This window comes from Condylura cristata, unplaced genomic scaffold (genome assembly GCF_000260355.1).
Source record: "Condylura cristata isolate star-nosed mole 26May11 unplaced genomic scaffold, ConCri1.0 scaffold00018, whole genome shotgun sequence".
Lineage (NCBI taxonomy): Eukaryota > Metazoa > Chordata > Mammalia > Eulipotyphla > Talpidae > Condylura > Condylura cristata.
The window spans coordinates 16,789,981-16,816,740 of record NW_004567119.1 but is presented as its reverse complement, the minus strand read 5'-3'; the positions used below and the strand labels follow the sequence as shown (position 1 = coordinate 16,816,740).

Genomic DNA, 26,760 nt, shown 5'->3' with positions numbered 1-26,760 from the left:
TCAGCATGTATTTCAACAGATCTGCCTGATCTGTTCCCTGTTCTGTCTCTGGTGAATCCTCTGGTTTCCTAATACCTCTGGCTTCACCCAAGTTCTTCTATGCATAAACAAATCGAATAATCAATAATTATGGTTGCTTTTGTTCAGTCAGGCTGCTAAAATGAAATACCACAGACTCGGTGCTTTTAACCTTTCTATCTCATAATTCAGAGGCTTGGAAGCTTAACATCAGGATCCTGAGAAGGCCAATATTCAGTGAGGACTTCCTAAATAACTATCTCTTCTTTGTATCTTCACATGGCTGAAGGGGTGAGGGATTCTGTGGGTCTTGAGGGTGCCATTTTGTTGACCTATACATCCTGCAAGTTCTCACTTCCTAGCAGCAACATGTTGGCTATTAAAATTCCAGCATAGGAATTATAGGGGACATAAAAAAGTTTAGACCATCACCAAAGTGAATTTAAATGGACTATATTAAAAGACAAGACAAATTTAAAAACCCTTTTATATTATTTGAAAATATCTATGAAATAGGATTATCTTTAGTATGGTGTCTCATTCCACACACTATCCCCCAAATTATGTATGCTTTCCTTAACATTTGGCCTAAAATTATAGTTAGGGACTGAAGCAACTTTATTAAGGCATTTTAAGATCAATTGCATTTCTCAATGTAATAAGTTATGTATTTCTGTTTTAAGAAGTCCCATTTGTTCAAGCCAGAGAGTTGAGGAGCAGAACTTACAACTAGCTTACAAAGTGATTAAAATACTTTTTTTTTTTCATTTTGGTGAAAGTATGTAGACTTCCATTCCATATTGTATTTATAGTTGAATAAGAAGGTTTGTGTTTTCTTTATTCTATTTTTCAAATTTGAAAGGTAGGCACTTCTGGGGAATATCTTTTCTTTTAGCACAGACTCAGGTAGCAAAGACTTCCAGAACTTCATCTAAAAAAAAAAATAGTTAGGTTTAGGAGTGGGCAACTAAATATACTTGAGACATCAACTTTGACTTAGACTTCAAGAGAGAAAATATTTTTGTGAAGTAGAAATCAATAACAGAACTTCTAGTTCTTTTTACAGAAACCTTGATTAATTGTTGATTATAGCAACCAACATCTGAAATTTCTTTTTTTGTTGTTGTTAAGATTTATTTATCTCTGCATACAGAACTTGGGTACAGGCCAGAGGGGCAGGGGCAGTGAGAGGATTCACCATAGTCAGAGAGGGAAGCAGAACAGGCAGATCAAAGAAGTACATGGCTGGGGGGTACAGGGGGCCAGAGAAGAGAGGTCTGATGCACCATCTCCAGGGAGGGAGGTAGACTCGCACCAAAGCATCCGTGGCCAGCTTCACAGTGCTGCGCTTTAACCTGCTGCGCCACAACAGAGGGGCACATCTGAAATTTCTATGCTATTAAATAGAAAGATGTCATTGTTTCATTACTTCTCTTTTCTACCATCTCATAGAAAAAGGGTGTTTTAGTGTCATTCCAGTGACTCCATTGAACAAATGTTAGGAAATACTGCTTATGAGGGTGTTCCTACTCATTAGTCCTTAAGAGCAAATGAATGGCCCTCTCTGGTGGTGCAAGGGGTTAAAGCACAGCATTGTGAAGCTCTCCACAGCTGCTTCAGCTTGAGTTCAATGCCTAGCAAAGGAGCTGACCCACATGGTGTGATATGGTGTAGCAGACCTCTCCTGACCCGCCCGCTGCTCCCCTCAGCAGTGTACTTCATCAATCTGCCTGTTCTGCTCCCCACTCTGTCTTTAGTGAATCTTCTCACTGCCCCTGCACCTCTGGCCTGTACCTCAGTTCTGTATGCATAAATAAACATATTTTTAAAAAAGCGCAAACTTCAAGTTGTACCAACAATACTTTTGGTACAATTTACAGTTTACCTAACTTTCCTAGTCATTTGAACTTATAGTTTATTTAACTTTCCTAGTCATTTTATTAAGTAACACATAGATCTTTTATTCTCAATTATTGATATATATTCTATTGTATACTGATTGCATTTACTAAAATGCTTTTACAACTCCTTTTAATATTACAATATAACTTCAGCAAAATGAATGGTCTGGCCCCCTATTTTATGACAGTAAATAAAAATCATATTTTCCCAGGATATTTCCCGGGATATTTGTGAAACATCAGGCCACCTTCATTTTCACATTATCCTTTGAATGTACATATAATTATTGATTTCTTTTTGTGTTATTTAAATGTATTTGTATGACCAATGTGAAAGAACTTCTTATTTTTATTTTATTTAATATATGTGTGTGTGTGTGTGTGTATACAGAACTGGGGTACAGTCCAAAAGTGGGGGGGTGAAGGGGTAGGTGAGAGGATTCACCAGAGACAGGGTGGAGAACAGAACAGGCAAATGTACTGAAAAACACTGCTGAGGGGGCAGTGGGTGGATCAGGAGAGATCTTTCACTCTATGTGTGTCACCTCCTTGGCCCGATCCAACTGGTGCTGGATCCAGCTGGTGCTGCAGTGGTGGCAATAGCTTCAGAGTGCTGTGCTTTAACCCCTTGCACCACCAGGGAGGGCCCTGAAAGAATTTCTTAAATCAAGGAAACAAAAAATACTGTTTTTGAATTCATTGCTGATTATATCTATCTCTGCATGCTGTTTTCTCTCGTTCCCCCTTCCCCCTCCAAAATCTATACTCAAATCAGGGAAACAAACAAACCTTAGAAAGTAGAAGTAATGAGTTTTATACTGTTATATAGTTTAGGCCATTATTCTTTAGGTTGGTGATCAGAAAGCTGTGACCCATAGCCCACAGTTGTAAAGGAAGTTTATTGTAACATAGGCTGCTGAGTTTCCCGTGGAACAGTAGAATAGAGTGATGTTGACTGAGGTGGTAGGTGTCAGGAAGTCTAAAATGTTTACCCTGTGGTCCTTTATAGAAAAAAGTTTGCCAAAAACACCTATATATAGATTTTTTTTAAAAATCTATTATTTATGACAGCTCAAGACTACTAATTTCTTCAAGATGATCTGTATCATTCCCATGTAATAAACAAAGGAAGAATAACAACTTGAGACACAATGCTATCCTCATGAAACGCCTTCTTTCTCCTTTCTCTCTGCCTCTTTTACAATAGTTCCTCTCCCTTTTTTCTCATTCTCCTTGTAGAATACAATGTTTCTGTCTCTTTGGACCATATAAAATGCGATACTTCTTTGGAATTTTAAAGTGCTTGACATCTTCTCCACAAATTAAGTGGCGTTTGTTCCATGCTTCTCTGAGACCTAGTCTGGGAAAGATCATTTAAGGGTGATTTGAAGAGTCATTAAAATGAGATAGAAATTCTGATCACGGCTCACAGCATTGCATTTAATGTCTAAAATGGCAAAATTCCAAAAAATAGACCTGTCCTGGAACCGGTCCTGAGTCAAAGGTTGAATATCAGCCAAAATCTTGTCTGTGTGTCGGGTGCCATGACTAGGTAATGACAGGAATCAGTCAGTGGCATCAGATATATTGCCCCCCCCCAAAAAAATTAGTAGAAATATGCACTATGACTAAGAAAAATGTGAAAAAATAAAAGAGAACCCTATTAATTAGGAATGATACTAACTAAATTATGACCCCATGTCCTTTTAATGTGTTTTTTGGTTTGCTTGTCTATCATCTTTTTTTCTCTAATACAATAATGATTAAAAGTAATCTCTTTGAAAGACTTTTATTATCATTTTAAATATTATTGAATAATCTCTTTACATTAGTTATGAAACACTATGATAAAATAATATATATAATGGTGTAAATATAGGTATTATGTCATAAAAAATTCATTAGAATCCATAGTAGAAAATTTCATCAAACTAAAATGATGTCCACTACAAAATGATAAAGTGACCATAAGGTTGAATACTGCATGAAAGTATAAATAAGACAGTAGGTGGGTTTGAAATCCTGTCTGAACCTCACTTGTGAAGCTGGTCAACCTGGAGCTGGCTTATGTACAGTGCTCTGGTGATTTCTTTCCACGAAAGTAATACTTGTGAAGTTTTATAACTTAAATTGTTTACAATAAAATGAAAGGACCTTTCTTAATTGACAAGAAGATACTATAAGGCAATCTGTTAGAAGTGCATAACTGTTTAAACACTCTTTTAAATTCAATATATTGCATCCAACCTCTCCTGTCTCACCTGCTGCTCCACTCAGCAGTGTATTTCAGTAAACCCACATGTTCTGACCCCCACTGTGTCTCTGGTGAATCTTCTCATTCCCTGAACCTCTGGCCTACAGCCAAATTATTTGCAAAAATTAAAAAAAAAAATTGTCTCTCCCAAAATGATATAGCAATGGTTAAATCCAACAAATCCAACAAAATGCTTGTCAATATAAAGTAAACTGACAGTGTATGTATGTGATCCTTTTTTAAAAAGGTAAAAAGTTAATTCATTTAGTGAGTTCTTTTTTTTTCTGTTAGTTATTTTTCTGTTAGTTTTTTTTTTTTTAATTTACTTTACTATATGTACATTGATGGTCGCTGCATATCTTGATAGGTATGTAGTGAGCCACACCCACTAAAGTTCTAGTACCACTTTCTTTTTTTTTTTTTAAGATTTATTTATTTGTGCATACAGAACTGGGATACAGGCCAGAGGCTCAGGGGCGGCGAGAGGCTTCACCAGAGACAGAGCCGGGAACAGAACAGGCAGATGGATGAAGTACACTGCTGAGGGGAGCAGTGGGCGGGTCAGGAGAGGTCTGCTGCGCCATGTGGTCACCTCCGGGGCAGGCGGGAATCGAACTCATGCGGAAGCGGCTTTAGCTTCTCAGTGCAGTGCTTTAACCCGCTGCACCACTAGGGAGGGCCATCTAGTACCACTTTCTACTAGCATATCGACCCTATGTATTTATTCTTTCTAAAATCCTTTTCTGGTAAACACCATTTTGATTTCAGAGTCGAAAATTTGTTTTTGGGTTTGTGATTTCATTTATTTGTTTCCTTATGTTACATATATGAGTAAAAGTAATTCTATCTTTTTAAAACATTTTTTTGTGTAGTAATCTCAGTGGAAAAATTAAAACAGAGAAGTGTTCTTTATGTTTGCTGTGTGCACGGGTTTTTTTTGTTTGTGTTATAATCTGTATTTTTTATTCATCTTGCTAAATTATATTCCAATTCTCCTTCAGATTTAAATTCACATTCATTTAAGTATATCTATTATGTGTTATAGATAATCAGATGTCTGAAGCAATCATAACCACTTTGACTCAATAGAGCCTTTTTTAAGTCATAGAAAAAGAAAGAATCATGTATTTTGAGTGTTAAGAAAACATTTTAAATGAGAGAATGGTATATCCAGTCCAAATATATACTGAATACAAGTTGACCATCCAAAAAAAAAAATAGAAATATTTAATTCACCATTTTTTAAGAAATAAGGTACATTACATTCAGTTCAAAGAAATCAGAGTCACCTATTTCAATGAAACAAAGAACTGTGGAAATAACATAGTCATAAACTTGATATTTTCCACAAAATGGTGGGGCGAAATCAGTTGAAACTTTCAGTCCTAATTAATTTGCAAGTCCATGGATAAGAATTATTTTTCATTACTATCTGTTTAGTGTAATTTAAAGAGTAGTAAAATACCTTAAATATGCTGAAGAGCTAGTCTTATCACTCACAAAGGAGTTGAAGTCATCTAATCATTTGATTGTTCCAAACATATTTACTGAGCTATACTAGAAAACAGAATGTGTTCTCAACAATTTTAAATTGCACAGTTATTATCTTTAAACATAAATGATATAATGTACTGTTATTTTTTAATTGTTGTGCCAAGAAGAATTGCATTTAATTGAAAACAAAATAGTGCTAAATCATAATATATTGTGCATTAGTACATATACAAATACCTAAAAGTACAGGCATATACCTATCAGTATATGTTATCTCCAAAGAAGGGTGTTTTTTTTTTTTTTCTTTCCAGTGTTTCTAAATGTTTGTAAAGAAACAAATCTTGACTTTCTACATTACTCAGTAAGTGAAAGTCAGACATTATTTAAAAGATATTTATTAAGTAATTCTGCAATTCGCTTGTGAAAATAAATGACTTTAAACAAGGGATTTCTAATTCATTTTCATTTGAAAATATACATGAAAAGAACAACTACTTAAGCAATTATGTTCTGCTATTTATTCTTAAGGTGAAAATTAGGATTTTTACAACTTCCTATTGACTTTAGAAATTTCACACATTTTAATGAACTTTTTTTCTTATGTAAACACATTCAAAACTCACATGCTTTAAGTTGTAGCAGCTTTAATTGAGAAAAGTCGAGTTAACAGGGAAGCAAGTTCTCACTGTAGAAAGTTATCTTGAACTTATTGTTGGTAATGCAAGTACATAAGCTTTTTCTGAACATACGTTAAAGGAACAGAAAAGAAATATATCTACATGCAGTTGAAACTCACATTAATATAACTACAGATCGTATTTTGTGTGTGCACAGCACATCTGGCACATCCTTGTATATGGTGAATATCAAAAGGTTGGTTGTAGTTCACAAGATTTTTTTGTTTTTCAGAGGAAGGCAACATCTCTTTTCCCTCATTTTCCACTTCATTTACAGTCATTATTCAGTGCTTTTTTTTTCCCTTTTCAAGAAATAAACTAAAGGACATGCAGGTGTGTGATCAAGCCATCTTCATTTCTTCCAACTAAGCAATGCTTTAGCATTTTCTTTTTAACTAATCTGTATCGAAGAGACTTTAACAATGTTCATGCTCCTGTTCCACCAGGGTCTTCTTCTGTTCACTTTATAAATATCTTCATTCATCAATCATAGATTCAACTGTCATACATTCATCAGTAACTCACAAATCCAATCCATCACAGCCTTCCTTTCTTCTGAGCTATAGAATATCTGAATTATAGAACTAAGTTTCATTTGCCCTCATTGAAACATCAATCAAAATATCTCACAAGTGCCTCAAACTTATTTAACCATTGTTTAATCATCTCCTCTCTATCCATTTGCTTATGTCTCATGAATCAGCTTTTGCTGATGGCAGTCAACATACACCTAATGTAGAAAATCCCCAGTGTTATTTTTTTTCACAGCTTCCTATGTATTCAACATGTAGTTTGTCATCTACAATTTCTATTTCCTAAATATTTTAGTTCAAGGTCACAGTATGCTGTTATCACAGTGATGTCACCTCAAGCTTGTTCTATTTATCTTGCACTTGGGAAAATTCACTAAATCTATACATTCAGATATTTCAAACTCAGTTCTGTAGATGAGAGAAGAGAATAAAGGGCAAAATATATATTATCTATATTTAAAAGGCATGCTACTTTCTAGTTTTATGGCTTCAAACAAGTTAGGCAATCTGTGTGTGCCTCCGTTCATCATTTATAAAATGGTGATAATCATATTGTACTTCTTTTTGGATTGATTGGATGGTGAAGTAACTTGATATGAATCAAGTTACTGGCCTATTAGGCCCACATTACATGTAATCTATCATTAACAACAGAACTACCTATTTACTACACTGAGAAAGCCTGACAGATTTCATTAAATGTATAAATACTTAAAGTTTAGATACATAAAAAAAGATTTATTTATTCATTCATACAGAAATGGGGTATAGCCAGAGGTGCAGTGGCAGTGAGAGGATTCACCAGAGACAGAGTGGGGAGCAGAACAGGCAGATCGACCAAGTACACTGCTGAGGAGAGCAGCGGGCAGGTCAGGAGAGGTCTGCTGAGGCATGTGGGTCACCCCCTGGGCAGGGACCAAACTTGTACTCAAGTGGCCACAGCTTGGCTTAGCTTCCCAGTGCAGTGCTCCAACCCACTGCGCCCTCAGGGAGGGCCCCAGATACTTTTATAACTTTTTACGGTGCGTTCCAAGGCAGTATGAATACCTTACCTGCAGAACTTTTATGTTTTTCCCTTTGGATTGCTGGCATCCACCCCAATACCTTTGAATAATTTATAATTTTAGTAATGAAAGCATTAATAAAGAGAACTGTGCAAATCACATTTCATTAGGTCTCATGGCATAACAACCCAGATCACATCCTGTTCCCTCAAATGTCCAATATTAGTTCAACACTTTTCAGCACTTTTATCCTAATTGCTATGTTAATGCCATTCTGAGGTTCTCCTTGCTCCCCTGGCAGGTCAGCTCTCCTAAACTCCACTGCTTCCCCAGCAGTGAACTCATTTTAAAGGGACACAGATCCAACGTCAAATGCAGAGATCTCAGGCAGGGCTAGTGGAACAGTCACATTCATTTCCCCCGTTCTTGCATCACACATTTATCTGTCTTACTCATACACCCCCGAAACCCCTCCCCCCCCAACACACACATATCTGAAGGCTCCTTTTGTGTCACTTTCACAGACATCAAAATTGCTGCCTATCCCTCTGGCTTTGATTACTTCTCTCTTTGCTATTACTACTTCTCTTTGCTATTATGATAGCATATTCTTATTATTATTCTTTACTGAGATCAGAATAATGCCAAATTGACTTAATCTCAGCGCAAAGTTTACATGTTATTGTAAAAAAGAAATCTTGGCAGGATTACTAACACTAAAATGGCTGAACAACGGGAGCCTTTTCACTGTCTTTGAAAAATAAGCTGGGCTCTCCTCTTTCCACAAGAGATTGTTGTCCATCTTGTCTTAAAAGAGAATTGTCATCAAGCATTGCTGTTTTCTCAGATATATATTTTCAGATCTTTAGAAATCTTCCCTTAAAATCATAGATATTTTGTCAAAGCTGATTTCAAAATTCACCACATTGTAAAATTAGTTTTATTTCTAATGTCTTCAAAAAATTTACCATACTTAATGCAAACTTCTCATTTGCACATTATGTTACACAATGCATTTTTGTAATATATATTTTAAATTTATTTTTGTTTATTTTATAGCTCATTCTTCATTTTGTGCATTTTTTAATCTCAGTTACAATTCCTGTGGGCTTTATACCACCAACTCACCCGTGCATTTGATATTAGTAGTCTACACCTCAAGTGTGTATCACCACACCATGCCTACAATCAAAGCACCCATATATTCCATGGGTGCTACATTATTTGGAAGCCAGATATATATGTGTTTAATTGCAAAGCTCAGCAGAGTATAGCCTTTGCTTTGGAAAAAGTCATTTTATGCTGCTGCATCTCATTTTCAAAATCTGTGAAACTATCTGTATAATGTGTGGTAGGATTAAATCTAAAGTAATGTGTGCAAGTGTGTCAGCTATTTGGAATTCTCTTATCTTTCTATGTCCCTCAAAGAATCAATGTTGTTTGCAGAGGAAAAAAAAAAAAAACAAAAAAAACAAGTAGTAGATATGTTATTAGATATGATGCAAACAAAAATTTTCTATTCCACTATGAAAATGACACAATTAATTTTTCTGTAAACTAGTTGTAAAATATGCAAAATAGAAACATAAAAACTAGGTATAATATATGTTATCTGTAAGGTAAAGACTTATATGCACTTATAAAATAAACTAAATGGTTCCTTTTCAATAATATTGCTTTGAAAATAACTTAGTTCTTTTGTTACAGGAGATAACTGCGAGGCCACTGAATACAGCAAGATGAAAAACATGCTTTTAGATTTACAAAATCAAAAATATATTACACAAGAAAATGAAAATCCTAACGGTGATGACTTATCTCGGAAGAAGTTGTTGGTGGATCAAATGTTTAAATATTTTGATGCTGACAATAATGGACTTATAGATATTAATGAACTAACTCAGGTATGACTAATGCTTACATTCACAAATTTATTTAAATGTAATATATCCAAAATATTTTTCTGTTTGAATAAATATGTAATATATACATACATATTTAGTATTGTAGGCATATACATTATTTATAAGTCAAATTTGACTATTCTTTTAGTAGTTTTAATTTCAATTAACTTTTATAAAATAATTTAAACTATCATTTACATGTCAAAAGATCCACATACTTTAGACAGCTTTTTATAACTTGAATATCCAAAAAAAATATTACCAATTCTCTATCCTAGAAAATTTATATGATTTCTCCAGATATATTCTGGACCTTATGTAATGTTTAATTAACTATCAGTCAATAAAAGCATATTTCTCCAGTATTCAAGGACATGGATTAACAGTTGGCACAACTATCTCCAATATTAAAAAATGATTTAATTTGGTAATGAATTACTAACCTATTTCCATACTTTTTAAATAATCATATTATTAAATGTCATGTCTTTAAAAATTGTCATTAAATATTAGTAGTAAAATTTCTTGGTGCTAAAGACAATTTTATAATAAACATTAGAATTATTTTGAAGAAAAAAATTTGAGAGTCACTGAGACAGTCTAGTTTAAAGAAACATACCTATATTTAAGAACCCAAATTAGTTATGAGAGGTGGTGGAAATGTGAAAGAAGACTATAAAAATTCTCCAAAAAGATATGTAATTTTTAAGGAGTAAAGGAAAAAAGTCAATCAAGGGTGATTAAAGAAATGGTAACAGCACTAGAAATTTTACTGACTTCTTGATAATCCTTATTGTATATATTGAGGTGGGTTTTGATACTGTGCAGAACATTTAATATAGTTTTCTAAAAAGAAATGAAATGGGCAGCTTCCTTGACATCATGTCATTCATATTTTCTGGTTAATTTCAGGGCTTATTAAAACGATCTGACATTGTAGTATATTCATTTGATTATGTGAGTATTTCTGAGATTTGCAATAGTGTAACTTACTTTAAAGACCTAATATCAAAGTGAACTGTGCAAATTAGCTCTAGTTCTTATCATTTCATTTAATTAAAAAATATATATCCTGTTTATTATCTTCTTTAGTCGTCCTACATTATTTGAGTATTTACTGAGTTCCAGACATTGGAATTTAAGGAATTAAACTCTGGAAGTTTGGGGTAAAAATAGAATATCTTTTAATTATATCAATTTACTGTATACTTAGTAATTTATTTTTCAAGAATTAAACTGTGCAATTTGACATTTTACTTTAAGAAACAAAGAAAAAGTAGTTAAGCAAAAATGAATTTATTGCTAAGCATGTAATTTAATTTATTGGTAGCTAACATTTAGAATATATTGTTTTTATACTATTTACTCATTATTTTAATTTTTTTCAATTCACTAACATATCTGTATACCTATAGTCATTAGTTTGGTACAAACTTCCTTCAGCATCCAGTAGCATGTAAGCCATCCCCTCCCACAGTAATATCTAGTAAAAAGTCAGAGTCCCAGTCGTCAGTGATCAACTATTAAAACATCAGATAATGGAAGTCGCCCTGAAATATATCTAATTACTTTGTAATTAGAGCACAAATATTGATCTTCGAGTTGTATGTTTCATAGATTATAGGTACTTCTTAAGAACTTCTTTGTTAAGTACTATAGCCAATAATGCATACCACTTTATTCATAAACTTGAAAAACTATCAATTGAATTTTAAGTTGAAAAGAATTTAACTTCTAATAAAAAGGAAAATAATCTTACATGGTATCTGTAAAGAATTTATGATCTACTGTTGTCAGAAGTATAGTATGTAAGTCTAAAAAATAATGGCAGTGACCAGTTAAAATTAAATAATATAATTTTACTTTGAGGTTTTATAAAAATGCAGCATGAAACCTGGCTGCCAACATTTGATTCCTACTCCACATGCGTGTATATTCTGTAGATTTTCTTACAGAATTTAGAAGGTAGAAGCCTGTCCAGTTGAATGAAAATAGTAACAGCAGTAGATAAAGGGGGTAGGAACTTCAGAACCATCACTAACACCTCATTATGCAAGAAAATATTTGCTAAAATGAACTGAGTAGTTACAGAAATGGATCTCATTTGGCCCATGGCTTTATCACGCTAGGTTTATATGAACATTTATAACTGCACATTCACCATTCCCCCTGTGGCTGATTTTTGTGTACTGGAAATATGGTAGAGGATTATGGGAGCTTTGGTGGTGGCTGTAATGTGACACATATGTATGAAAAGGCATGCACCTCTAAGTTATATTGAGTTTTGTAAAACAACCTTATGTAAATATATGATAACATAGTAAAAAAGAATCTTGTTTTTTGAAATTGATAAAATGTTGGAATGTGAGATGACTTTTCATTTTCCGTTGAGGGTATAGGAGTGTATAGAATTGTTAAATTAACTGACTAGTTTCAAAACTAAGAAGTGAAATTAGCAATTATTTGATGGGATATGTATTTCAAAATTTCAAAATCAAGGGGATGTTTCATGAGGCAAACAAATGAATGAATCTTAATTGATAACTGCTATGATGTTTTTCCAAAGTCACCTTTGTTTTCATAGAATAGTAGTTAAGAACTTTAATTACAGAACCTGGGTCCAGTTCACCCCTCTAGTTCTTATTACCCATGTAGCACTTGGTAAATTACTCGAACCCTATGTGACAAATTCCCTTTCTGTGCCTATGACAGTTGTGCCAAGTACACAAGCTTCTTAGATACATGACTAGTATATAGAAAGTAAATTGCAATTATTAGCCATAAATATATTTTTAAATTTAACTTTCCTGTGAATGTCCTGGATGATAATGGAAATAAAGAAGGGCGTGCATGCATCAGTTAATGAACAAATAATTGATCAGTGTTTCCATCACTTTCAGCCACTCTTGCAGGTGGTTTATTCACATGGATGTGGAAGTCACTGGGGATATTGAAAAGCTGACCATATGCTGTGCAGCAGGAGCTTTATCTTTTCAAGAATTGTGGGGACAGGATCATGTAGCTGAATATTCTGAGATTCAAAGGAGTAGGTTCTATCTGTCTGTCTGTCTGTCTATCTATTTATCACCTCTCTATGTATATCTACTCCTGTTTATTTTGCTAGTGTAGATTGACTAGGGAAGAGGAACTAATCCAGAAGTATCCATAGGGACCACTGAATTTTCATCTTCTCCTTGTTCTGAGATAAAGTGAATCTGAAAGTGGCCTCCCTGGTGGTACAGGGGTTAAAGACACAACACTGTCAAACTGTCACCAGCCACTGCAACATGAGTTTGATCCCAGGCCAGGCCAGGGTGCCGCAGACCTCTCCTGCCTGACCCACTGCTCCCTCCCCTCAGAAGTGTAGTTCAGTACATCTGCCTCTTCTGCTTCCCACTCCATTTCTGCTGAATCTTCTCACCACCCACCCCTCCCCCCCACACACACACCATTGGCCTACAACACAGTTCTTGTATGCATACAACACAGTTCTTGTATGCATACAATACTTTTTTTTTTTTAAGATTTATTTATTTGTGCATACAGAACCAGGGTACAGGCCAGAGGCTCAGGGGCGTTGAGAGGCTTCACCAGAGACAGAGTGGGAACAGAACAGGCAGATAGACCAAGTATACTGCTGAAGGGAGCAGCGGGCGGGTCAGGAGAGGTCTGCCACGCCATGTGGTCACCTCCGGGGCAGGCGGGAATCGAACTCATGCAGAAGCGGCTTTAGATTCTCAGTGCAGTGCTTTAACCCACTGCGCCACCAGGGAGGGCCATACAATACATTTTAAAAAAATGTATCGGAGAGGTAACTTACCCCTACCCCCCACCCACCCCCAGTTGGTTTCTTAATAATGGCCAGAATTTGAAATGTGATCAATTTGAGTTGGACAGGGATATAGATGGGGTCAGAATGGAAGATAGAAAGACTTGGGTTTCACAGGGTCACAGAAGTACATCAGGATATGAAGCACAAAGTGATTTGTTCACATTGCCCTCAGAGGAGAATGATCAACTATTGCCTTGGGCACAGTCTTTGTATTTATTTGCTCCAAGGGAATGCAAAGATGGCTTCTCTTGGCAGAATGGCAGCTCTGAGTTTGTTTGTTAGCAGTGAACTTGTGTTCTTGGAGAGAATTGATTCTAACATCTGGATAATCTACCCCTTAGAATACTTCACAGTTGATAAAAATAATCAACCTTAGCATTTAAATAAGTAGAGTCATTCCCTGGTGATTCTGAGTTTAAATAATCAGCTGTATTGAGTATATTGATTTACTTTTTCTTCACTTAGATTCTGTCATCTTCATATGCTGCTGCACATTAGGAATGCATATTAGAATGAAATATTTTCCTAATGTGCACACATGCCAACTCTTTATTAAAATAATAAAAAGAACTACTTGTTCACACGATTCAGATTATTATGTTATATATATTTGACTTAAAAAGCCATTTGCTCAATGACTACCATATGTGAATACATTTATGAAATTAAATAAAAAGCCAGAATAAATAAGGCACTATTTTTAAGCTAACAGGATGGGCCCAGGAAGGACACTTTTGGAAACTTTGTACATGCCAATTTTCCTTTAAAATGATCAGAGCAGTTGCCTAGATAATGGATGACAAATCTTTATTTTAAAATAATAAAACATGCTAAAATTGTAAAGATTTTTGCAGAGGGCTGGAGTCTAAAACATAGTATTTACTATAAACTTAGAAAGAATGCTTTTGTCTCATAGATAAAAGGCTCCTTTGGTGGAACTCACTAAATATAAATAAATAAGAAGTTGTATGGATATTAAAGTAACAAAGTGAGAACATCCAGAGAATACCATGGCAATTAATCCTATTTAACATTTTAAGAGTCCATAAACTTATCAGGTTTGCAAAATGAGGCAGCAGAAACAAAGTGTTTGCCTTAGAATAGCACTAGCAAGGCCAGTGGGTGAATTCTGGTAGTACTGGGAATATCCTTTCAAGTGTTAAAATTTTCTGAACAATAACAGGTCCAATTAACACTGACAGAAAGACAAGACCTGTGGCTGTTGGTTCAAATACAGCTCAAGGCTACAATTAAAAAGCAGTGCTTTCAATTGTATCTAGAAACATTAGCAAATGGTTTCAGATAGTCTTGATTGTTGTTGTTCAGTGCTGTTTATAACTTTTATAAGATGACCAAAATGAAATTTCAGTTGTTTAAAAAAGTTAAACATATTACTGTAGCATCTTTCTCTTTGAATGTCAAAATAGATTTAAAAAATGGCATTCATCTTCACAGAATCCCTCTGAGCTATATTGGATGCCTTAAAAATAAAGTACTTTTCTACCCACCTGTGGTTTAATAATGTAATTTTTTCAGCTCATCTTTCAAAAGAATTAATGTTGGCACTATTGATTTTTTAAATGCTTTCTAACATGCAAGGCTTGCTAGAAAATCTAGACTAGAATTTAGAAGATTCCGTTATTTTTATTCAATTTTCTTAATACACATATTGCAGAAGAACAATCATTAGGAGTGATTAAGCAATTATAATTTGCAATAATAATTATTTTCTGTCTTTTTACCTTGTTTATTTTTTAGAACTCTGTTAGCAATGTGCAATTACCTTGTTTATTTAATTCTTTGATTTCTTCCTGTCAAGAATATTAACTCTATGATAGTAGAGATAGTGTCTTTTTTATTTACTGATTTATTCCCAGAACCTACAGTTCCTGATACATATGGGTTACGAAGAAGTGAAAGGAGGAGAGAGGGAGAAAGGGAATGGGAGAAAAGAAGAGAGAAAAATAGACAAAAAGTAGAAGAAGGACCAAGATATGTTGACTAAGTGGGAGAAACTTAAAGCTAATGTCTAGTGATATTTACTCTAAGTGTTCAGACTGAAGGGTGCCTCAGGAACCTCCAAACTTACATCCTCTAAAGACACTCTGCCAGCTGCATAAAGACAAAGCATTCTCATTATTAAAATAAATTGAATATGATCAATATTCATAAAGAGAAGAAAGGATATAGTGTTCCAATGAAATCCCCAAAGTTATTTATCCCCTCCTGGGCAAATGCCCAGCCAAACAAGGTTGGCCCAGAGACAGGTTGGTAAGGCCTGAAAACTTGCCACAAGTTTAAGGCACCTTCTGGCAAAAAAGCATAAGGGAGAATAGGGAGACAAGTGGCTGCCATCGTCAGCCTTGCCATGCATCTCTTACCCACTTCTTTTCCTGTCTCTACATTGTCTGCTCGAATGCAACCAAAGTCCCTGTTGCAAGTCAAACTAAGAAACAAACGGCCCTTCTTCAAGTCTCTGTTCCACATGCCTCCTCCAGACAAGTCTCTGAGTCTTTTCTAGCTTCTCCTCTTTACTACTCAGCTCCGTCCTTTATTGGGTGAGTTAGGGAACATTTCATGAGATCCTCCGTTACGCCTCCAAAGGGTATCTTTGTTGGGGACCTGCCCAGATCACAGATTATTGGGGGTGGGGGGAACAGGCAGGGTCCGAAGGGGGGAGCGGCTTCCGCTAGTGGAGATTCCTAAAAGGGGACAGTTGGAGTTGGGTGCAAGTCTTCCTGCTCATCTATTTGCAGGTCTTTATTTATAATGTTTTGCAAGATTTAGTTACAATAATTCATCAAATAAGTTAATAAGAAATCAGCATATAAGTTCTAAAGGAAGAGGGGAACAATGTATCCTCTTCCTGCTACTTTATGGCATACTATGATATACATCTTTGTGATAACTTTCATGTATAAGAATGTTTAACTATGACTTCAAAGGGTAAGGGGTTTGGGAATGGATGAGCTGTTAGCAAGGAATTTAGGAGTCCTGAAAAAAAGGAAAAATTGTGTTAGCAGAGTCGTCAGTGATAGTCTAAAGAAAAGCTGGTGGCTAACTTAAGGTTAACAGAGAGTAGCTAGTGTTTGTTTTAGGAAAAGGTTAATTAAGACTAGCAGAGAGTAGTTAGTGATTATTTTAGGAAAAGAGTAAATTAAGAGGAAGTCACATAGTTATGCATTAAGCAAAACCTGTGTTGATAATGTTAGGGAATTGTCCATGAGTCCTTATGCCCAGGGAGTTATCTAAGATTAGCTTTTTGTTTCAAAAGACCAAGGAAGCTTTCCAGGAGGCTTGATGCTTCCAGGGTCTTATCTCTCCAGGAGCTTGCCTTTTGTCTTCAGTCAAAGGAATTTCCTGCCCTGAAACAGCTCAGCTATTACTTCCCCCAGGCCAGGTAGCCTATTTGGAACTAAGGCCATCCAGTTACAAACTGATGCTGCTACAATATTTTTGATATTATGATTATACAAAAAAGGGAGATCATAACATAAGTCAGCAATGGAAACTCCGATTTTTCAGAGCGTTCCCTATCCGCCCGAAATTTGTCAGTCAACAGAAGTTGCATAGCTTGTGTCATCTTTATTCCTTGGCCCTTATACTTCAAATAATATTCACCTTAGTGAAGCAGAGATATGAGTATATCCAACTCTCAACATCACAAATGACTGTCGCAATTTAAAAAAGAGTAACACTGAGCTCTAATTTGAAGACCATTGTGAATTTCATATGTTTCTGATTAGTTTGAGTACAATGAGTTTATGAAGATGAGGGAGAGCTCAGATAACTTAAATATACATATGGCATATTTTTTCATCAGTTCATAGTTTCTGTTCTCTCCTTTCTTTGCCAAAAATAATTAAAAAACAATATTCAAAAGTGGAAAATGTAACCCCGTTAGTCTCTCACACCCTTATCCCAAATATCTTATTACTATGGTCAACCTTGAGCATCTCAGACACCCCCCTTATATACCATCACTTTTGTGATAGTCAAGATAATGAACTTGGATTTCCAAGTCATGCCCTATGCCCAGAGTATAGTACACCACTTCCAGTTCCATTCATTGAGACAGCTACAGCCACCTCAGCTCCTATCTGGCTTCATTGTCTTTAGATTAAATTATTATCTGCTATAATAGATGGGCTTTTTTTTTTTTTGCTCCCTGCATTAGAATATTGATTCCACATGGAAAGGAGTTGTGTCTGTCTTCAGTGTGGATTGCTTGTGCCAAAGGATGCTTTATGTTTCCAGAACCTATGACTGTGTCTGACACATAATAGACAGACAAAATTCATATGTTGAACAGATGGTTGAATACATGAATGAAAGAGAATAGTAAGAATGGTTTACTTGGGGGAAGGGTTACTTCTTTATTTTACATTTGGAACAAACAAGTATATAGATCTAAACACTGAATCATCCCTGAGTTTTTACAATCCCTCTTACAACTTTGACAGTTCTATTATCTTGAAGTTAAATATATACCCACTCTGTGATGCTTTGTCTGAACTCCCTTGATGATATACATTTTGAAAAAAACTTCTGTATTGTCAGTGACACTAGCCTCTATGGAGTCCAAGATTATTCATGTACCTTGATCTTTGATTAAAACACAAAAAGCTGGAAAGTGAGTTTCTTCATAGCCTTAAAACATTGTCTAGAACACAGACAAATTGGGGAAACATCGATATTTACAATATATATCAAATGAAATTATGAATTGTTTCCTTGACTTCATCACAGGATACTTAAACATTATGTTTAAGAGTCTGAATCTGTCGTGAACCATAGTTTACAAGTGGCAAGTGTGTGTTGAGGAGTCTAGAGTGGGAAGATCCTGGACCCATGCCAGACAGTAAAAAATATGCAGGAAACTAGCAAAGCCCTACAAGTTTGGATGTCCTGTGCCAGAGAACACTTAATGGATTGCAGTGCACCGAGAAAGAAAATGTCCTTCTATTTTCCATCATACTTTCTTCTGTTAAAAAAAGAAACAATAGGCTCAATATGGGCTTATTTGTGCCAAACTCCAAAAAGATTCAATATCCAACCTAATGGCTATTTCATCCTTTTCCAAAAGAAGGATTTTAAATTAACAAACATGGAATTTTCTGGGCTGTACTAGTCAGGTAATTTGTATGAAAAGAACCCCCCTTCTGGCCTTGCAGAAGGTGGCTTTGTTTGTTTTACTTGTTTTATTGTACTATCCCCTTGCTGACCATAAAAAAACATTCCATTTTGTACACCCCTTGCAATTCCTTTCTCCTTCCTAGATGGGATGCTCTTTAATTCATGAATAGCTTAATACAGTCAATTAGATCTCTAAATTTAATTTAATGACCCTTGTTTGTTTAACAGGAAACAAGCATCAAATACTCATCACTTTACATCTATTAAAACTCTAAATATCTAGACAATTTTTTCATACCCCCCTCATTAGGAATACCCCAGATAATGCCAACTTCTGATTATGAAACTTAAAGGAATAACTTGGGAATGCTTTAAGTTGTGGAGAGGAGGAAAATTAATTTACCTGAGATACCCACTGTAATAAAAGACGTATTTCCCAGGAAAATCCCACACAGATGTTCACACTTATAGAAATAAATATAAGGTGGAAAATGATGAGAGCATTTCTCCCAGATTTCTAGTTCATTCCCATTCCTTTACAAACAGCTATAAAAAAACAGATCATTAACATTTTCATTAAAATGCCTGACAAATAACTTATGCCTCTGCATTCTAACAATCATGACACTACTACCATTCAAGCTCTTTAGGAGGGATATAATGATGTAAGATCAAATATACTACCTTCCTACCACCCAAGATAATACTGTCTTTCCACCATCTAAGAACAGATGGAAAATGACTGAGAGCTGTGTTGCTTTCTAAATAGGAAATCATTATTTGTTTTCCCATTAGACTTAGAGCATAGATGGGGTCAGCAATTAGGTATCTTTGCTAATCTCTCCACCTGGATAGTTCTAAAGCTTCAACACCAACATTATCATCTATTTATTTGATCAATAATGCAGATAAACTATTTTTGCAGGCTTCCCCCAAACCTACAAATATTAGCTTAATCAATCTAATAAAATATGTAGTAGAGAACAAACTGTTGGAGAAGTTACATGGCGTCGTGTGCATGCCATATAATCACACAGGCAGCTAGAGAAGGGAGTTTAGAGATGCTAGTGATTCACTAAATATTAAGCTTAGTCTTTATAGTGATCTCTACAGTCCATCCATGTTCAATCATTGCTGAAATGTTACATAGAAGTGCTCTACAGATTGTTAAAAAATGTTCTAAAGCATCTGAGAGTTGTTAAAAATTAGCATTACCAATCTGTCATTGATAGAACAAAGAAAGTGTGAAGTCTGCTCTACCATAAGAAAGGATAATTCATTGTGAATATGAACCAACCAAAGGGTTCCTTCCATATGTTTAGAAAAATACCCTGACACCAAATTAAGCAAAGAGTTCATAAAATCTTCTGAGAAGGGAACACACGGGGCGCCCTCAGGTCTCTCTCCCCATCTATACAAGGGAGTGGGTTTATATTGTTCCGAGGGTATAACTGAAAATAAAACAGTAAAATTTTATTGACTAAGAGTAGATTAAAGGCAAAGGTATAGGGACATGGCTGAAATGTGTTGGTTAGTTATAAATTGGTCAGTATATGAACAATTTTCTTTTCAAAGGGTAGACGGGTCCTTTCCTCGTGTGCTGTGTTTGGTTCTTCTCTCTGTCTTCTTGGTTCTATGTCAAAGGTCTCTTGGTTCCAGGTGACTTGGAGTCTAGTCTAAAGGTCAATCACTTGGTATCACTTGAGCTGTATGGTTTATAGAAAAGCATCGCTCTCTGTTTCCTCTGCAGAAAACCAGCTCAGCATTAGTTAATATGTTTAATTGTTCTGCTAACAGTGGAACAATTAGGGTTTTAAATGCATCCCATAACCTGAATAAGCTTGTGTGGAAATCTGTGTGAGTTATTTGAATAAAAATCACCTTATATAAAGGATTATTATTTTTAAAGGTAAATGGCTACTTTGAGGATATGCTATATGTTTACTTTAACACCTCCATGTGTGAATGTGTGTGTGTATGTGTGTTTCACAACAACCAGGAGGTTGCTATCTTCAATTTTTAATTGCAGAAAGGTTAATTATTTGCCAGAAATTATGGAGTATTTCGTTGTATTGGTACCTGAACCCAGAACTGGTGACTTCATTACTATTGTTTTCTAGTTATTTACACAGCCTTCTGAAAATAAAAAAAAAAAAAAAGCAAAACTCACTGCCACGTTCAGCTCAAGTAATATAAGCAACAACCTCTGTGTAAAAGAAAATATGAAAGAATCATTGTCACAGTTATACAGCTACCCAGAATGAATAGAGATGTTTGAAAAAATTGGGGGAGCTCTTTTGTATGACAGGAAATAGTCAAAAGCAGTAGAGTATGTAAAGGCTACAGCCTCAGTCCATCAGAAAAAGCACAGAGTAGGAAAGCAGTTGGTGATATTTTTCACCCTTGCTTGGATAGATTTTCATCATCATTTGGTGCATTAATTCTATTTGGCTCCTGGAAACAGTAATTTGCTTAATAGCTCTTTTGTGACTGAGGGAGTTAATACACAATCCCAAATGAATTCACTTCCAGCTGGGGAGGAGTTTAGACAGAGAAGGAAAAAAAAAAATCTAACTTCATTTTTCACAAATAATATGATGATAAAGTTGGAGACAACTACTTCAGTATTTTTGTTGGAAAATTCATGTAGCTATATTTCTTTGAGTCAGCATAGATGTAATGCTTAGGACATTAGTAATATCTTTCTAATGTTAATATTTTCTGGATCCTAATGGGAAATTTTTATATTACACTAAATTTTTAGCTAGACACAATTCTAAATTAATATCTTAAAATTATAACTTCCTATTTTTGAAATAGCTCAGAATAATTACCTAGTAACACAAAATTTACTTTTTTTGTAAGTTGTTATTAGCCTACTGCCACTTAAGATGATCTGTTTAAGTGATTGTTATTTTTTTAGTTATGCTAGAGCAATATTAAGACATACATGTAATTGTATGCTTACATTTTCTTGTTAGGTGATAAAACAGGAAGAACTTAGCAAGGATCTTTCTGAATGCACTTTGTATGATCTACTGAAATATGATGATTTTAATGCTGATAAACACCTGGCTCTTGAGGAATTTTATAGAGCATTCCGTGAGTATTACATTTCTTCTCTAATTTCTTTTGATTATTTTTTTTCAGTTTCTTACACAGTAGTATGTTTACTTGATATCAGAGTACAAACTGTTTCTTAAGAAAAGTGATGTAAGGGCCCTCCCTGGCGGCACAGCGGGTTAAAGCACAGCACTAAGAAGCTAACGCCACTTCAGCATGAGTTCAATCCCCGCCCACCCCGGAGGTGACCCACATGGTGACGCAGACCTCTCCTGACCTGCCCGCTGCTCCCCTCAACAGTGTACTTTGTCGCTCTGCCTGTTCTGCTCCCAGCTCTGTCTCTGGTGAATCTTCTCACCTCTCCTGCACATATGACCTGTACCCCAGTTCTGTATGCATAAATAAATAAATCTAAAAAAAAAAAAGTGGTTTACTAAAATGGATAGAATTTTGTGATAGTTAAAGTAATTTGAAAAGATGAATATCCTTCCTGTTAGGAATATGAAATCCCAGATAGACAATATAAGGATAACAGAATTAGTAGAGATAAATATCATGGTTTTCACATCCAGAATATGTTCCCCCAGGTTAAAAAAAATAAATAAACAAAAAGCCCAGGAAACCAGAAAGTCTATGGATGGATATCCAGAAGAATAAACTAAGACTGGAGGTGTTAATTAACTTATCTTGAATCACTAATTCTTTGATAGTAGATACAAGAATGAACAGATTTACTGAGTTTCAGTTTATTTTTCTTTTTTTGTCATGCTATATAATGGAAATAAAGGGAAGCTTGCAAATAAGAAATGGTTACTGATAAAACAAACAAATCAATTTAAATATTACATTATTGATAATTAGATTATCAACACAATATTGATGAACATTACTATAATATTTTTCCATTGTAGATAAGGAGGGATTATTATATTTTAATATTTTCAATAGGTTTGGAACGTGAAATATTCTTACATTTTACAGCATTTTGGAATTCTTTTTAAAAATCCACGAAGGCATTAAAAATGAATTGTTACTAGTTTTTCAAATAATCTTAAATTTTACTAAGATATTTAAAATAAATCCTCAGTTTGAGCAGCAAGTATTCTAAATCATTCCACTTGCAGTTGAAATCTCTTCATGAAATCCAGTAAATATTCATAAGGGTCAGGGCCAAAATTTTGAGTTCAGAGGAAAAATGTTAAATCTTCTGGTCAGAAAGTTGATCTCTTATCCTTGCAGTTTGTTTTCTTGAGTATTTTTTGTAAAAAATGTAGCTTTTTTTCAGTAAAAACATCTTTTACAGAATTTAAAATGGTTTAGGCATGCATGTAATTACTACTACAAAGATTTGTAATAACAGACAAGATTCATTGTTTTAATTTCTCCTATGTCAAATTGGTAATGTTTACCTAAGCTCGATTTGCATGAACTACTATATTTATTGCTTTATATATGGAAAAATGAAGTGATTACCTCCCAGACAAGATGACCATATGTTGAGCGGAGACATTTAATTTCAGACGGGATTTTCAAATAAATGTTTATATTTACTTATTTGTGTAGTTAAACTTAATTAAGGTGACAAAGTACCTTGTTGTGACTATTGATTTTAGGAACAAATTGCTTTCATTTGGACTTTCTAGATAGCAAAAAGTGGTGCAATTCACAATCCAAAGAAAGAATATTTGTTTTGAAAATGATTTCATTATAATTTATTTGTCCAGTTAAATCATAAATTATGTTGACTTTCTGTAGTAATTAAACTTGGAATTATATGAAAACAGAAATTTTTGTAACTGATGGATTTATCAAATGTTATTAAACTAGTATAAGTTGTGATTTTTAAAACCACATTTATGTTGGTTTGAATCCTAATGTTACACTTAAATAAACCTGTATAAATCAAGATAATCTTCCTGAGCACAAACATCCAAAGAAGATATGTTTCTACTAAACATATGATATTTAGGGTTTTACAGGCATACTGAATCAACTGGGAACATTTATGTTAAAATTAGTTGTGTAATAGCTCTATTTCTCTCCTTTCTTTAAAAGTACAGGTAACACGGATTCTGCATTTTTAAATTATTTTTAAAATATGGACTTCTTAAAAAATCACATTTATGATTCTATTAAATACACCATCTTTTCTTATGTGAAACACTTCTTAATGGAATATAAATATAGAAAACTCAGTTTTCTAGGAAATCATATTTGCTACGATGAAATATTACTTATTGTAACCATCTAATAACCAGAATTACAAAATATGAACATTGTATTAACTCACATCTTGACTTGATGAGTGATTCTGCACAGGAGAGAGAAAAGATGGGGTCGAGGATAATGTCCTGTTTTCTAGCTTGTGTACTAAGGTGTACATGATGTTGTGCATTAAACTAGGGAATACTGGGAAAGAAAGAAATGTAGTTAGAATTTGGACATTTTTGCAAATTAAAATAGAAGTAGCTAGTTAGTGAATAATTGTAGCCTGCATTGTAAGTAGGAGCTCAGAAATGAAGATATGAAGCTTGTAGTTAAATTTGATGCTCTGGCAGGGAGCAGGGTATTCAAGGGGAGTATCTGAAGAAAGGAGAAATGGGCAAAAGGGGAATAGGAAATATAGGAAATTCAAAGTTAAAAAAAAAAGGTAGAAAGAAAAGAGGTAGAAAGAAAACCAAATCATGAATAAGGAGGAGCTTATTAATATTTTCCAAGGTTGAGTTCGAGACCAGAAACTCATCAGAGATGAGCATACAGAGCTGAGAGGATTCACCAGAAACAGAGCAGGGAGAAGAATAGGCAGATCGAGGAGGAAATGCACTCCTGAGGGGAGCAGCGGGCGGGTCAGGAGAGGTCTGCCGAGCCACCTGGTCACCACCCTGGCTGTGAATCGAACTTGCGATGAAGCGGCTGCGGTGAGCTTCATGGTGCTGTATTTTAACCCTCTGCGCTACCAGGGAGGGCCGAAATACTTATTTAATGACCAAAAAGTAGAGTACATAAGCCTACATAAATGAAATATTTAGATCAAAACAAGAAAAACTCAACTATGATTTTAGAAATTAATAGGGTGGTTGTCTTTGGAAGAGCTGAAGGCAAGATGACCCCATTACTGCTGGTAATGTTTTGCATTTTGTTTGGACTGATTTAGGAAATACTGAGTTATACTCAACATATCTGATACAAAACAGCCACTCTGAGCTTTGTAGCTTGAACTCCTACATCTGGTCTGCCTTTGTGTTTTTCTAGTTACCTTCAGCCTCTGACAATTTTGACATTCTAATTTCACATTGGTAAATTCTTCTTGCTCTCCTAAACTATTTACAACTCCTTCAAAGCAGACTCCATTAGATATTTTAACTTTTTTTAATACAACATTTATTTTATTCTTCTTAGTCATTTCTTAATTTTCTAGCAGTCACATCAATAAAACCAAATAAATGATATGAACTTAACATTTTATTTCAACCAAAAGCTGTAATTTTATTACCTTTACGTATTATCGATATAAATATTATGGAAATACTCCCCATTAATTTTTCTTACCAAGTTATAGATATGATATTTTACGTCACCATACGGCTCAGTTTGGTCCAGCCATATTTGAAATGCTCAGTATCCACCTGTTTTTACTGAGTACCATCTTGATAGTGTAATACTAGAATATTAAAATAAAAGCAATCTTTCTTAATTTTCATTCCAGTTATTTTAAATATGCAATTAAGCTCATTTTCCAGTAGAAGATAAACAATTGTGTCAACTTGAAGTTCATATCTAGTTTTCAGGAGATCAGAACCATACATACTTACAGAGTGAATATAATAATGTAACAAACAAAGTGTACATCTTGGCACAAATACTGTTTATTTTACTAATAAACATATTTTTCCTTTAAACCATTGTCTCACAAAGGTTGTATTATCAGCGGATCATATGAATCACAAATCCTCTGTCCACAGTAATTTCTTTCAAAATATTTTTATACTTCTAAAGTAACTTTTTTTTTAAGATTTATTTATTTATTCATACAGAACTGAGGTACAGGCCAGAGATGTGGAGGGTGAGAGGATTCACCAGGGACAGAGCGGGGAGCAGAACAGGCAGATGGTGAAGTACTCTGCTGAGGGGAGCAGCGGGTGGGCCAGGAGAGGTCTGCCACGCCATGTGGTAGCCTCCAGGGCAGACGAGAATCGAACTCAAGCGGAAGTGGCCTTAGCTTCTTAATGCTGTGCTCTAACCCGCTGCGCCACCAGGAAGGGCCAACCTTTTTTTTTTTTTTTTTTAATGAATGACTAAATTTTTCCTCCCTCTGACTTAAAAGAAATGTACCAATCTTATCTCACAGTACAAGGGACTGGTCATTCTGATAATAAAAAAGTGTTACTAGCTGTGAAACACTTCCAGGGAGCCTGTACAATCTCGTATACCACAAGCATTAATGTTTTCTATTTAACTTCTGAAATATTTAAATAGCTACACACATTTTACCTGTATGAACCCTGGGCTGGCTAATGTAGCACAATGAGCTTAATCTTACCTTAATGCTTTGTATTACTGAAGTGCTCTGCAGGGCCTTAGGGTCATCACAATGAAAAGCCTTGTATGATTATGAAAGTATCAGCAACCACTGTAGCCAGAGTTTGCTCTCCAGCCCTGGAGGTGACCCACATGTCGCAGCAGACCTCTCCTGCCCTGCACTCTGCCACATAGAGTGTATTTCCATCAGTCCTCTGTTCTACTTCTCACTCTGTCTCTGGTGAATCCTCTCATCGCTTGCCACACTTCTGACCTACAGCCTAGCTCTTGTATGTGTAAATAAGTAAATCTTTTTTTTTTAATCATTTTTTAAAGATTTATTTATTTGTGCATACAGAACTGGGGTACAGGCCAGAGGCTCAGGGGCGGCAAGAGGTGTCACCAGAGACAAAGTGGGGAGCAGAA

At 34.9% G+C, this 26,760-nt stretch overlaps 1 protein-coding gene across 1 annotated transcript in view; it reads left to right on the top strand.

Moving 5' to 3' along the window:
* FSTL5 (follistatin-like 5) overlaps positions 1-26,760 on the top strand; it is a 294,559-nt gene that overhangs the window by 65,576 nt on the left and 202,223 nt on the right. The window contains exons 3-4 of the mRNA XM_004685214.2: positions 9,589-9,785; positions 21,735-21,855. Of these exons, the coding sequence (XP_004685271.1) occupies positions 9,589-9,785; positions 21,735-21,855 (318 nt within the window). The remainder of the gene's footprint in view (positions 1-9,588; positions 9,786-21,734; positions 21,856-26,760) is intronic.